Here is a 10,860-nt window from a genome sequence, read left to right as displayed (position 1 = left end):
GCATTCTGGAGCTTGCCTCTCCTCCCCTGGTAATGCACAATATCATGTTCCCACCCCCTTGCCTCTATGCTTGTTGAGAGGCAGAACTCCAGTCCTGGTTATCATAAAAATGGGAGATGAGTCTTGGGTGGACCCTTCCTTGGTCCCACCTGTCTCACCTGTGCTCCAGCTACCCCCACACCCTCAGCAAACTGCAGTGTTGTTCTGAGTCCCAGTACCCACCTGAAGAAAAGTTTAACAGCCTCGTTCACCAATTTACTTGTATTCCTTAATCAGTCAGGTGTTAATAATTCCCATTTTGCAGGTGGGTAGATTGAGTCACAGACAGGTTAAGGCACATGATTAAGGCCAAACAACTAGGAAGGGACTAAATAGATTCATACTGAAGTCCAAACTGGCCCCTGAGCCTTAGCTCATGTGCTCTGCTGGGCTTCCTGAAGAGAAGGCCCTGCTTTTCTCCCCACAAGGCTTGCAGGCCTTCACCAGAGGCTGGAAGGCCTTCCAGAGGGCAGGCAGCTGGGCACATAGTGTGCCCCCACCCCGGTGCTCCTCTCTTTGGTTGCGATTCATGTCACCCACACAAGTCCAGGGCCCTTCTGGGGCTACACACCACTTGGAGTGGTCTTCTGTGGTGCTGAAGGTTGGCCCAGCTGGCCCAGAGAAGGCTATCTGGGTCACATCCAGCACGTGCTGGACCCTGGAGCAGTTGGAGGGAAGGATGCCAGGAGACTTCTGCCAGAACTGGACCTGCAGGTTGCTTCCAAGGGCTTCTGCCAACCAGCCAGAGTACAGGTCTGTGGAGGATGGAAAGAGGGAATGGGCAGGTCAGTGTCACTATTAGGGATTCCCTAGACCACTTCCCCTCTCCGAGCTCAGTTGTCAGTTCCCGGCAACCTGGAGAATTATAACATTAAGACAATAGTCCTTACTAACCACTTTATATGCATCACTTCATCCCTAACAGCCCTTTAAAGTAGGTATCGGTATTCCCATTTTTCAGATAGGTCAGCTGAGGCCTTGGTTAAATCATGCATCACATGGCCAGAAACTAATATTTGAACATAGGTCTGTGGGTTGTTTACCTCTCATGTGATTTTGACCCCCAAAATATCCTAGTCCCTTATCCCTGACCTGCCCTCAGCCATGGACACACCAGACACCCATTCTGCAGAGCAAAAGCCCTCCAACCCTCAGCCTCACCATCTCCAAAGTTTCCAAATTTGGCAAAGCTCTGGAATGTGGCTCCTGCTCTTGATGTGAGTGTTACACTGTTGTTCCACGGCCCCCGGGGAACATGATGGCCCTTGACTACCTCTTCCAAGTGGGGAAATTTCTGGGCGAAGTCCTCTTTCAGCCTGTGGTCATACACCAGGGGATAGGTGTAGGTCAGCTGTCTGCCTAGAGGGCAAGAGGAGAAGAAAATAAGGGACTGTTCCAAGATTCTGTCTGGGCTGGTAATCAGGCACTCACCCTACCTCCCTGTCTCCACTCACTGATATCCAGGAATTCGGTGAGAGGAAAAGATACGCAGAGCAGGGTCTGCCCATAGGTTTCGGCACTAGGAGGCCAGCTGTACACAGCAGAGGAGGCAGGTGGAGGGAAGTTCGGAACACTGTGGATCAGCCAGAAGCCCCCTTCTTGGTCCAGGAGCAGCACACCTGAACCAGAAATTGTGGCTAAGAGAGACTGCTTGAGTCATCCCAAGAAGCACAGAAAGCAGGAAAACTCTGCAGGGGACCAGGAGCTGATGTGGGCAGTGTCAGGACCACTGTTGAGTTCAGTTTCTGCAGCCATCAATTCTCATAGTCCAGAGGAAGGACGTTGATATAAGGAAACAGATGCCCAGGGTTTAACAGAGCAGCTCACCCTCACCCCATACAGGTCGGGGGTTACCTGGGGAAATGCATAGGGAAACCAGAACCTTTCCCCAGCCCTCAATCTGCCCTTACCCTTAGTGTGCCCACGGCTGGAAGAGTCCCAAGACCCACTGGATTTAGGCGGTTGGTCATTGTAGAGCAGGAAGGAGAGCTGGGGAAGATGGACAGGGGCAATGTGAAGGCTCCCCCAGGTTGGGCCCACCCTAGAGTCCAACCCCCGGTTCCGCCGGGGGCCCCTTCACCTGGCTAGTGGTGTTTTGGTACAGCGGCAGCAGGCTGCGGCCTACGGCCCCCATAGAGCTGTTGATGGACCCTGTGCCGTCGCGCCAGCCCCCTGAGTCTTGGTCCAAGTACTTGTAGAGCAGACCCCTCTGGGCCGCATCTCCCGGTCCGCTGTGGGCCGGCAGCTTGTAGACAACGAACCTGGAGGTTGGGGAATGTACTGAAATGGAGGAAGAAGAGAAGGAACCCCAGTCTTCAGCGCAGCAATCCCCAGTCCGGTCCTAGGTGGATGGTCGGTGCCCGCGCACTCACCAGTCTACAGGCCTCCCCGAGTCCCCGTAGCAGGTCAGGGTCCCTACAGGAACCCAGAGCAGCGCGGCCAATAGCAGGTGGCTCAGAGCGGCCATTCGGCTGGAGTCTAGAAATAAGTGTCGGGACCGCGAGGCGCAGGGTCACGAGCTGGGCCAGGCCCGGCCCCTTGCGGCTTTCACTTCCCCAAACCCGCCTGGGTACCCAGGCCTGGTCTTCACGAGGATGGAGACTCCGCCCGCGAGGTGAGAAGCAGAGATTTGAAAATGCTGTCAAGGATCCTTCCGGGGGCTGGGCTTTCTTTCGGGCAGTCGCTCCCTGCAGGCCCCGCCCCCGACCCGGCCAGCCTGCGGCCGCCTCCTGCTTCTGGAGGATTGGTTCCTGATAGACTCCACCCTCTGACTCGGCCCCGACCACGCCCACTTACGGCCCATCGCAGCTCACGTCCCCCCGCTAGGCCCTGCCTCCGTCTCTTTCAATTCGGGTTAATGCCAATCAACATTCTTCCACCGAACCGCGCTCCTCTCCCTGCTTCTGGATCAGATGCGAATTATTTTTTCCTTTCCTACCTTACAGCCTGAGGTCCAACTCATGACTTCCGCTTGTGCTCTTGATCCTCCCCCTTTCATTCTGCATGTTTTCCCCGGCACCCGCCCCCCGCCCCGCCTTCGCCGCGGCCGGAGCTAGCCAAAGGGTCACTTTGGATCATGGCAGGGTGAAGGATGCTGGGGCTCTGGGACGGGGTGAGGGCTGTTAAATGGAGGAAGACGGTCCCTGTGAATGTCCCTGGGTTTCAAGGCAGGAGACAAGGACGATGTAATCTGACCTTGGTGTGGGGAAAGGAGGGGCGACAAGGATTGCAATGACCGAGGAGGGTTGCGCAGGTTTAGGAGATGAGGATGTGAGTGTGTATGGCCCCCCAGTATTCTCCCATCTTCCAGCACCCAAAACCCACAAACTCAGGCCAATACTGAAGCTTTATCTGGGAGGGCGTTTTTACAGGACCCATAACCATTCAGAGCAGATGCCAGTCACTGTGGAGCTTCAGGAGTCACAGAGTGAAGATTTCTAGAATCAGGGTCCTTGGGAAGCCTCACCCGAAACCCCTCCCGCTGTCTAGGCAACCTGTGAGCTGGTCTGATGGTCCAGCTCTCAGGGTCTGTCTCTTTGTCAGAAGTATGTAAGTATCCATCAGAGTCCGTTTATTTGGAGGTCTATTTCACTGGGTCTATGAGACCATACGTGACTGTGTGGCTCCCTCTGGCCAAGGACATGTGGGAGCTTCCGTTGGAGGTTCACCCTAGTCTATAGGCCAGTCCTTGATCTTCTGGTGGATGTGTGGGGCCAAGAGTCCAGACGAGGATTCATTCAAAGGAAAGCCATCTTATGTAGATCCGCTCTTGTCCCAACTCCAGTACCTAGGAAGGTCCAAGTGCCAGGGCAGGGCTCAAAGATGACGCTTCATGTGCAAGGCCAGGTGATCTGAGCGCGAAAAAGCGCGTGGGCAGAGCTGGCAGCGGAAGGGGCGCTGTCCGGTGTGCTTTCGGTAGTGACGGGTCAGCTCGTCCGAGCGCGCGAACCTCCAGCCACAGCCATCCCAGGTGCAGGCATATGGCTTCTCCCCTGGGGGGACGAGGGAGACTTGATCGCCACTGCCCACCCTGGTCCCAGGGTCTTCCCCTGCATCTGGCTGCACTCTTTTGCCCAGCCTTGGCCATAACTAGGATGAGGCAAGTGAGGTGTCAAGGTCGCGAAATTTAAGGAGGCACATTCACTCTCGGGGAGGGCCTGAACCTGCACTCAGGTCTGGCCTCTGCGACCCCGACCCTTTTTCTTCTGTACCTGCTGGCACCAGGCCCATTTTCATTTCCTGGACATAAGTCGCATCCTCTACACCACTATCCCTACTTCCTGTGCCCTGGTACCCTGCCTTGTGTCCAGATGCTGCCCCAATCTTCGTCCTTTGGCAGTGTCCCCTGTGTTCGAACCCCTCCCTTGCACTAGGGGACCCTCAAGGTGCTGCCCAATCCTACCCCTGGCCTTGGCCCTAGAACCCCGAAATCCACCTGGTCTTCCAGGCCCTGTCTCTGGTGAGTACACTGTGCCCCTGCTAGGCTTGGGTCCTTCTCCTTGTGTCCCTGGACAGGTCTGTACATGTGGCCCCAACCTCTGTGCGTACCACTAGCATAGGCCTCATCCCTTCTCCCCCCCGCCTCTACTCCATGTTCTCGCCCGTTTTCGGCTCCTAAAGACCCAGCTTCTCCTCCTATGCCCACCCTCCTCAGTTTCCCAGCTATTTCCCATTACTCTCCTGGACCTACTTCTACGTCTGGACCCCTGAAACTAACTCTGCCCTTGTGTCCGATCTCCTGAGCTCCAGTATGCCAGTCTGGCTCCGCCTCCTTTATACTACTGGCTACATCGCCTGAACCCCAACTCTACTCCCGCTGACCCCACACCTGAACCCTATGTCTTTGGCCCCGCACCAGGTATGCCAAGCCTGTCCGCTCCCTGCAGTCCCTCCTCTAGCCCCGCCCCCTACACAGCTTGCAGGGCTTTCTGCTCCTCCGCCCGTCCCTGGCTCAGGTTTTAACCGTCAGTTCCCTGAAATGCTTCCCGGGTTTTCCAGGTCCTCCCTCAGTCCCTTCCCTCCTTCTGCACTGCTTCCTGTCCAGCTCCTGACATTCCAGGCGGGTCCCCAGCTTCCTCTGCCCAGCCCTTTGCGCCGAGACTTTGCTTTAGCCCCGCCTTTGGCATTACGGGTCCGCACCCTGAGCCCGGTCTTCGCCTCTAGCCCCGCCCCTTGCTCCTGGTTTACAGCTTTTCGACCGCTCTCTGCTCCCAAGGCCCCGCCCCCTCACCCGTGTGCGTGCGTAGATGCGCCTTCAGATGCGAGCTCTTAGTGTAGCTCTTGCCGCAGCCCGGGTGCGTGCACGTGTGTGCCGCCTGTCTCTTGCGTGCCCACGATCGCCGACTGCGCTTGGACGGTGCGGCTTCCGCAGTCCCTCCTGGGTCTCCTGTGGTCCCCCCGAGTCCTGCACCCGCTGTCCCGGGTCCTAGACAACTCAAGAAGGAGTGGGGCGTGGCGGGGCCAGGCGCTGGCGCCGGGAGCCCGCGGAAGAGCTGAAAGTGCCCTTGATACTGCGACATCGGGTACAGCGCGGGGTACCCGGATAGTAGCCCATAGGGGGTGGCCGGCGCTGCAGGCACTGAAAGCCCCGTCCTCGGGAAATAGTTGCTAGAGGACCCCGCACCCGGCCCCGGGTACATTGGCTGCAGCGGCAGCGCCTTGGGCTCCGGGGCCGGGATCATGGCAGGGCCCACAAAGGCGTCGGGGGCTGGGGTTCGTGGGGCCGGGCGCACCCAGCCCGGGTGTTCCTCGGGACCCAAGAGCCCAGCCACCAGCCCTGGGCCTCCCGCATACGCGCCCTGAGTCTCGAGCGGCGGTGGGAATTGCGCCCCGGGGCCCTCCTCAGGCACCAGAGCGCAGTTCTGGGGAGCGCAGATCTGGGGCGCGCCGCCCGGCTCTGGGCACGGGAAGTTGTTGAAGAGGAGATCCAGGTCCCAGGGGGTAGCTGCGTCCCTTTCGTCGTCTTCCTCTTCCCTGGGCGTGTCCTCCAACTCAGGCCTCACGTGGAAGGGTGGCCTGGTGGAGTCGGGTGGTCCTGGGCCCAAGTCTTGCACCTCTTCAGTGCGCCACCACTGTGGGAGGAAGCCCGTAGCTGGAGGCTTCAGTGAATACCAAGGTACCCTGCCCAGAGGCGTTGGGGGCCAGATGCCCTGATGGGGCAGACTGGCTGGAGACTCAGTAAAGGGGTCTTGTTTGCTTGTCTGTCATGTCATTCTGTCCCACTGTCTCACACTGCCTGCCCCTCTCCAGCTCCAAGGACAGAGGTCTATCGGGTCAGGCTGAAGACAGGAGATAAGACTTACATTATCTGGAGCCACATTCCAGGCATGGGGGAAGGGGTGGCAGAGCCAAGAATGGAAGGCTAGGGGAGGCTCAGCCTTGCCTCAGTTTCCCCCCCAGAATCTCTCTCTCCTTCCCTGTCCCCCAACAACATTAATTCCAAGATTAATTCCTGGATGTCCCCTAGATACGTCTGCCATTTCCCTCTGGTAATTGTGGTTGTCCCACTAAGCCTAGATCCCCATGTTGTTTGGTTCCCAGACTCAGTATTTTATGACAGAAGACTAAGTCTAAGCTTTTAGACTAAGTTCAGACCCGTGGCTTGCACTGAGGACACCCAGTCCTGTCCAGATCTCTGAATTCCAGGACAAGATGCAGACCTGATCCCCCAGCTCTGTGGCCTCAGCCTGGAACCCCAGCCAGCCCATCTAGACCCCACCTGACCCCACCTTGAGGAAGTCTTCCTGTGTGTCCGAGAAGGGGCCTAGGGCCGTCAGCGTGCTGATGGAGGGCAAGGCGGTCTCCGCTGCAGCCATGGCTGGCTGGTGCCCACCCTGGGACTCAGGCCTCCTCTCCCTTGGCGACCTCGTGGGCTCTGAGGTTCTGATGGCCTCTTGGAGGGCTCCTCTCTGCCCTCAGCTCATTGGCTGCAGCCCCTGATAAGGGGCAGGCAAAGGCGGGGGTCACCGTTTCTGGGGAACAGACCTCACTGAGGTCTGTTTGGGGCTGAGCCTTAAAGATTGATCCTGTATCCAAAGCCAATCAGATATTCAGGGGCTGGGGGTTCAGGGGCTGGAGGTTCTGAGGTTTGGGTTTCTAGGGTTAGGCAGAGTGAGGTACTGGGTTCCCAAAGGAGAGACTTGGGGTCTGCTCTCAGTTACTGTCCTGGAGGCGGAGTGACGAGCAGAATGGAGATTCTGGGAAGGAGCTTCGAGACCCTTGCCCCTGACCAGGGCCTTGCAGCTCTCCCCTTCCCCAGTAAACAGCAGCAACTGTGCTGATGGCGGGACTTGGCATGAACTCCCTGCCAAGCCAGGCATTATCAGACTCCCCAGATGTTGGAGGCTGCTATCAGGTGGGGGCCCAGAACAGCCAAGGCTCTTTCCCCAGTGAGTGAAAGGGCTGGGGGATGGGAATTAGCTTGGTTTTAGCTTTCTTGGGTTGTGATCTCTCTGGTCTGAGACTAGTGGCAGGAAAGACCCCCCCCCCCAATCAGCCATCACTGTCTACCATAGACACCTCCCTGAGTATGGCTGTGTGGGGGCTGGGAAAGTATGAGTATGCTGCATGAGTATGGCTGTGTGGAGGCTGAGACTGGTGCAGTTACAGCTGCTCCAGTGTGATGAGGGCTGGGGAGCAGGTGAGCCCCACTCCTGAGTGGGATGGGACCACTGGACTGGGTCACAGGAAGTACCTGACCTGCAGGAAACCTGGCTGCTGCTTGAATTCTACCTAATATAGGGGAGCAATATGAGGTTCTGCACCAGAGACCTCCACTGTGGTGCTGAGGGAGTCCAGGTGGGTGACAGAGACACACATCACAGACACATAATTCATAGTCACACACACACAAACTGTGTGATTACATACTCACACAAATTCCCAGTCCCTAAATCACACACCCCATATGGTCCCTGCACATATAACTGTATATCTGTGTGTCATAGAGACCATGAACAGACATACAATACCCAGGCCTGAAAACAACCATATACTACATCAGTCGTACAATATTATAGTCACACAATCCTTCAGATGTAGAAGTCATAATCAGGCTCTGACAATCACATAGTTACCCAAATCACACGCAATCACACAGACACAATTAAGCCACAACTGAACAGATACACGGAAATTCCTGGATATATTGTCACAGAACTATAATAGATGCAGTTACACAACCCCATCAAACACAGATGAAGCCTCAGACACAAAAGTGTAAAACACATCAATACAACCCACATTCATAAGCGTACAATAATGTAGTCATGCACACAGTTATACATCAGGCACAGACACAGTAACACACAGTACCATATAAAACCAACAACCTTACAGAGTCACAGCCACCTGTCTCTGATACAGTATGTAATTAGCCACACAACTGCACAACTAGTAATGCCAAACCATAGGGGGCGCACCCAAACACAGACATCCACACTAACATGGAATTAAACACCCTGATAGTGAAAGGCATACAGCCTTACCGAGATGTAGGCACGTCACACCACAGACACATCCGGAGTTGGGGCACCATAAATGTATCACACAAAAAGACAAAAAATTATGTGCTGCAAAAGGGGAGGTGGGGCAAAAATGTAATGTAAAAGCCAGCTTGGCAAACCCACTAGGATGACTAGTAAAAAAAAAAAAAAGGAAATAACAAGTGTCGGTGAGATGCAGAGAAATGAGAACCTTCACACACTGCTGGTGGTGCAGCTACTATGGAAAACAGTTTGATGATTCGTCAAAAAGTTAAACATAGAGTCACTGTATGATCCAGCAGTTTCACTCCTAGGTGTATACTTAAAAGAATTGGAAACAGGTACATGAACAAATACTTGTATACCAACATTCACAGTAGCACTAGTTATGATCACCAAAAGGTGGAAACAATCCAAATGTCCATTAACGGATGGATAAACAAAATGTGGTCCATCTATACAATGGGATATTATTCTGCCATAAAAATGAATGAAGTTCTAATACATGTTACAACATGGCTGAAACATGCTATGTAAAAGAAGCCAGTCACAAAATGTCACATGCTATGTGATTTCCATTTATATGAAATGTCCAGAATAGGAAAATCTACAGAAACAGAAAGATTAGTGGTTGCCCGGGGCTGGGAAGGAGAAGGAAATGGGGAGTGACTACTTAATGGGTACAAGTCTCCTTTTGGGGTGATGGAAGTGTTCTGGGACTAGACAGAGATGGTGATTGCACAACGTCGTGAATATACTACAAGCACTGAACTATACATTCTAAATGGTTTATTTTATTTTATGTGAATTTCACTTCAACAAAACTATGTGGTTGAAATTAGAGTGGTCTCCTGGATAGGAAAGCAGAGTCTCTCTTGGGGAGAGGTCTCCTTGATTTAGGATAAGGCACTAACAGGCATGTTTGGTTCTGAAAGGTGAGGCAAGAGGATGAGGGTTCAGAGAGGGGCAGTGGGGCATCTGGTTGGGAGATAAGGCCTTTGGGAGCATGCAGCCAGTACAGGTGATGGTCTTCCAAGATAGCTTGAGACTCTTTGGGTTTCCTAGTGTGTATGCTGTCATCACTCTCTACACCCACTGTGCATCAGAGAACTCCAACACCCACAACAGCTCCAGAGCAGGGAGCTTTGGCTAAAGGAAGGGATGGAAAGAGGGAGGCCATTGGCTCCAGGCAGAGGGAGGTGCTCAGAATAAGAGCTATGCAGAATCCTAGACATTTCAGGGTGGTGATGGGCTGACTCCCTGCTGAATGAGAAGGAGGGTTCAAAACATTTTATTTGGATATTAAGGGCAAAAAGGGCCCAGAAAGTGGAAGAGTCTGAACACACCTAGTCCCCGGGCACTTGGGGATAAGCAGGCTAGTGATCACATTCGGGCACAATCTCATCATACTCATACTCAGCCAGAGACGATGTGTGAGACAGAACACTCTAACACACAACTACCCAGAGTGCCTATGTGGGAAGAGGTTTTTCTGGGTGGGTGGGGTGGTGAGGAGGCTGTCCTGGGAAGCAGCAGGCTTGGATCCCAGTACTGGTCCCTGCTCTGCACCTGGCCCATTGTGACTCTGAGCAAGACCATTCTGATTTCTGGGCCTTATTTTCCCCAACTGGGAAATGAATGGGTCTTGGACTTTCAGATATAGTCAAGCATGACGCATTCAGATTCGAAAGCACACCAAACAGATGCTCATAAAAGTGATCTAGGTGAGCACAGCCACTCATTCAGGTATATACTCATGTCACACTCAAGCTCACAATCACACATAACTGCACATAGACTGACACATACTGGTATACACAATTGCACAGATATACACACAAATATCTAGTCATATTCACACAAAGATAACAGCCAAACCCAGAGAGAAAAATCATCAAAACACAGTCATGCACATAGTATCACACAGACACATGACCACACAGAATATCATTACACAAGCTCACAATTAGACAAGAAACCAAAAAGACATTCAGTTACATAGGCACACAACCACCCATAGTCAACAGCCCCACAACGTCACAGTCAGTCCCACTCACATACAGATACACAGTCACTCAGGTTCAATCAACCGCACAGAATCACAAAGCACAAGGAATCACACCAAGTCACTCGCAGTCACATGTGGCTACACATGCTTCCTGCGACAGACTGGCAGACAGCTTGGGCTGAGATCGCCCACTGGAACCCACCTCTCCCTTCCATACACAGCGGCCCATTAAAGGAGATGTCGAGTTCTGGGCTCCTGGGTTCCAGGACTCATTTTTCTCGTGCCTCAGTATCCTGGTTTAACTTCTGAGTCCCACTGCACACGCCCCCT

The 10,860-nt window shown here is 53.8% G+C and overlaps 2 protein-coding genes across 3 annotated transcripts; both read right to left on the bottom strand.

The window, feature by feature from the left end:
* Positions 1–246: 246 nt before the first annotated feature.
* DNASE2 (deoxyribonuclease 2, lysosomal) lies at positions 247–2,722 on the bottom strand. Its single transcript, XM_006206239.4, has 6 exons — positions 2,412–2,722; positions 2,120–2,300; positions 1,950–2,028; positions 1,494–1,658; positions 1,201–1,398; positions 247–794 (listed from the first exon to the last, which is right to left on the bottom strand). The coding sequence occupies exons 1-6, from the start codon at positions 2,504–2,506 to the stop codon at positions 409–411; spliced, it is 1,104 nt and encodes a 367-aa protein (XP_006206301.2). The 5' UTR covers positions 2,507–2,722; the 3' UTR covers positions 247–408.
* A 645-nt stretch (positions 2,723–3,367) lies between these two features.
* Positions 3,368–10,856, bottom strand: KLF1 (KLF transcription factor 1). Of its 2 annotated transcripts, XM_006206238.3 has the most exons (4): positions 10,733–10,828; positions 6,768–6,974; positions 5,270–6,110; positions 3,368–4,031 (listed from the first exon to the last, which is right to left on the bottom strand). In XM_006206238.3, exons 2-4 carry the CDS (start codon positions 6,852–6,854, stop codon positions 3,856–3,858), a joined length of 1,104 nt encoding a protein of 367 aa, XP_006206300.1. In that variant the 5' UTR covers positions 6,855–6,974; positions 10,733–10,828; the 3' UTR covers positions 3,368–3,855. The 2 variants fall into 2 exon arrangements, with proteins under 2 accessions (XP_006206300.1, XP_072803104.1); XM_072947003.1 differs by lacking the exon at positions 6,768–6,974 and having other exon boundaries at positions 10,733–10,856.
* Between the last annotated feature and the right edge of the window lie 4 nt (positions 10,857–10,860).

Source organism: Vicugna pacos, chromosome 22, assembly GCF_048564905.1.
Source record: "Vicugna pacos chromosome 22, VicPac4, whole genome shotgun sequence".
Lineage (NCBI taxonomy): Eukaryota > Metazoa > Chordata > Mammalia > Artiodactyla > Camelidae > Vicugna > Vicugna pacos.
The sequence above is the reverse complement of the archived record's forward strand: the minus strand, read 5'-3'. Positions and strand labels throughout refer to the sequence as shown.

Bases quoted from the DNA above. Each gene is read 5' to 3' on its own strand.
- KLF1 (XM_006206238.3), bottom strand. From the start codon at position 6,854: ATGGCTGCAGCGGAGACCGCCTTGCCCTCCATCAGCACGCTGACGGCC. The intron at 6,111-6,767 runs GTGGGGTCAGGT...TTCCTCCCACAG, and splicing joins CACAGGAAGACTTCCTCAAG to TGGTGGCGCACTGAAGAGGT. The intron at 4,032-5,269 runs GTGAGGGGGCGG...TCGTCCCCCCAG, and splicing joins GCATCTACGCACGCACACGG to GGGAGAAGCCATATGCCTGC.
- DNASE2 (XM_006206239.4), bottom strand. From the start codon at position 2,506: ATGGCCGCTCTGAGCCACCTGCTATTGGCCGCGCTGCTCTGGGTTCCT. The intron at 1,659-1,949 runs GTAAGGGCAGAT...TTTCTGGTTCAG, and splicing joins CAGCCGTGGGCACACTAAGG to GTGTGCTGCTCCTGGACCAA. The intron at 795-1,200 runs GTGAGGCTGAGG...CATCCTCCACAG, and splicing joins ATTTGGAAACTTTGGAGATG to ACCTGTACTCTGGCTGGTTG.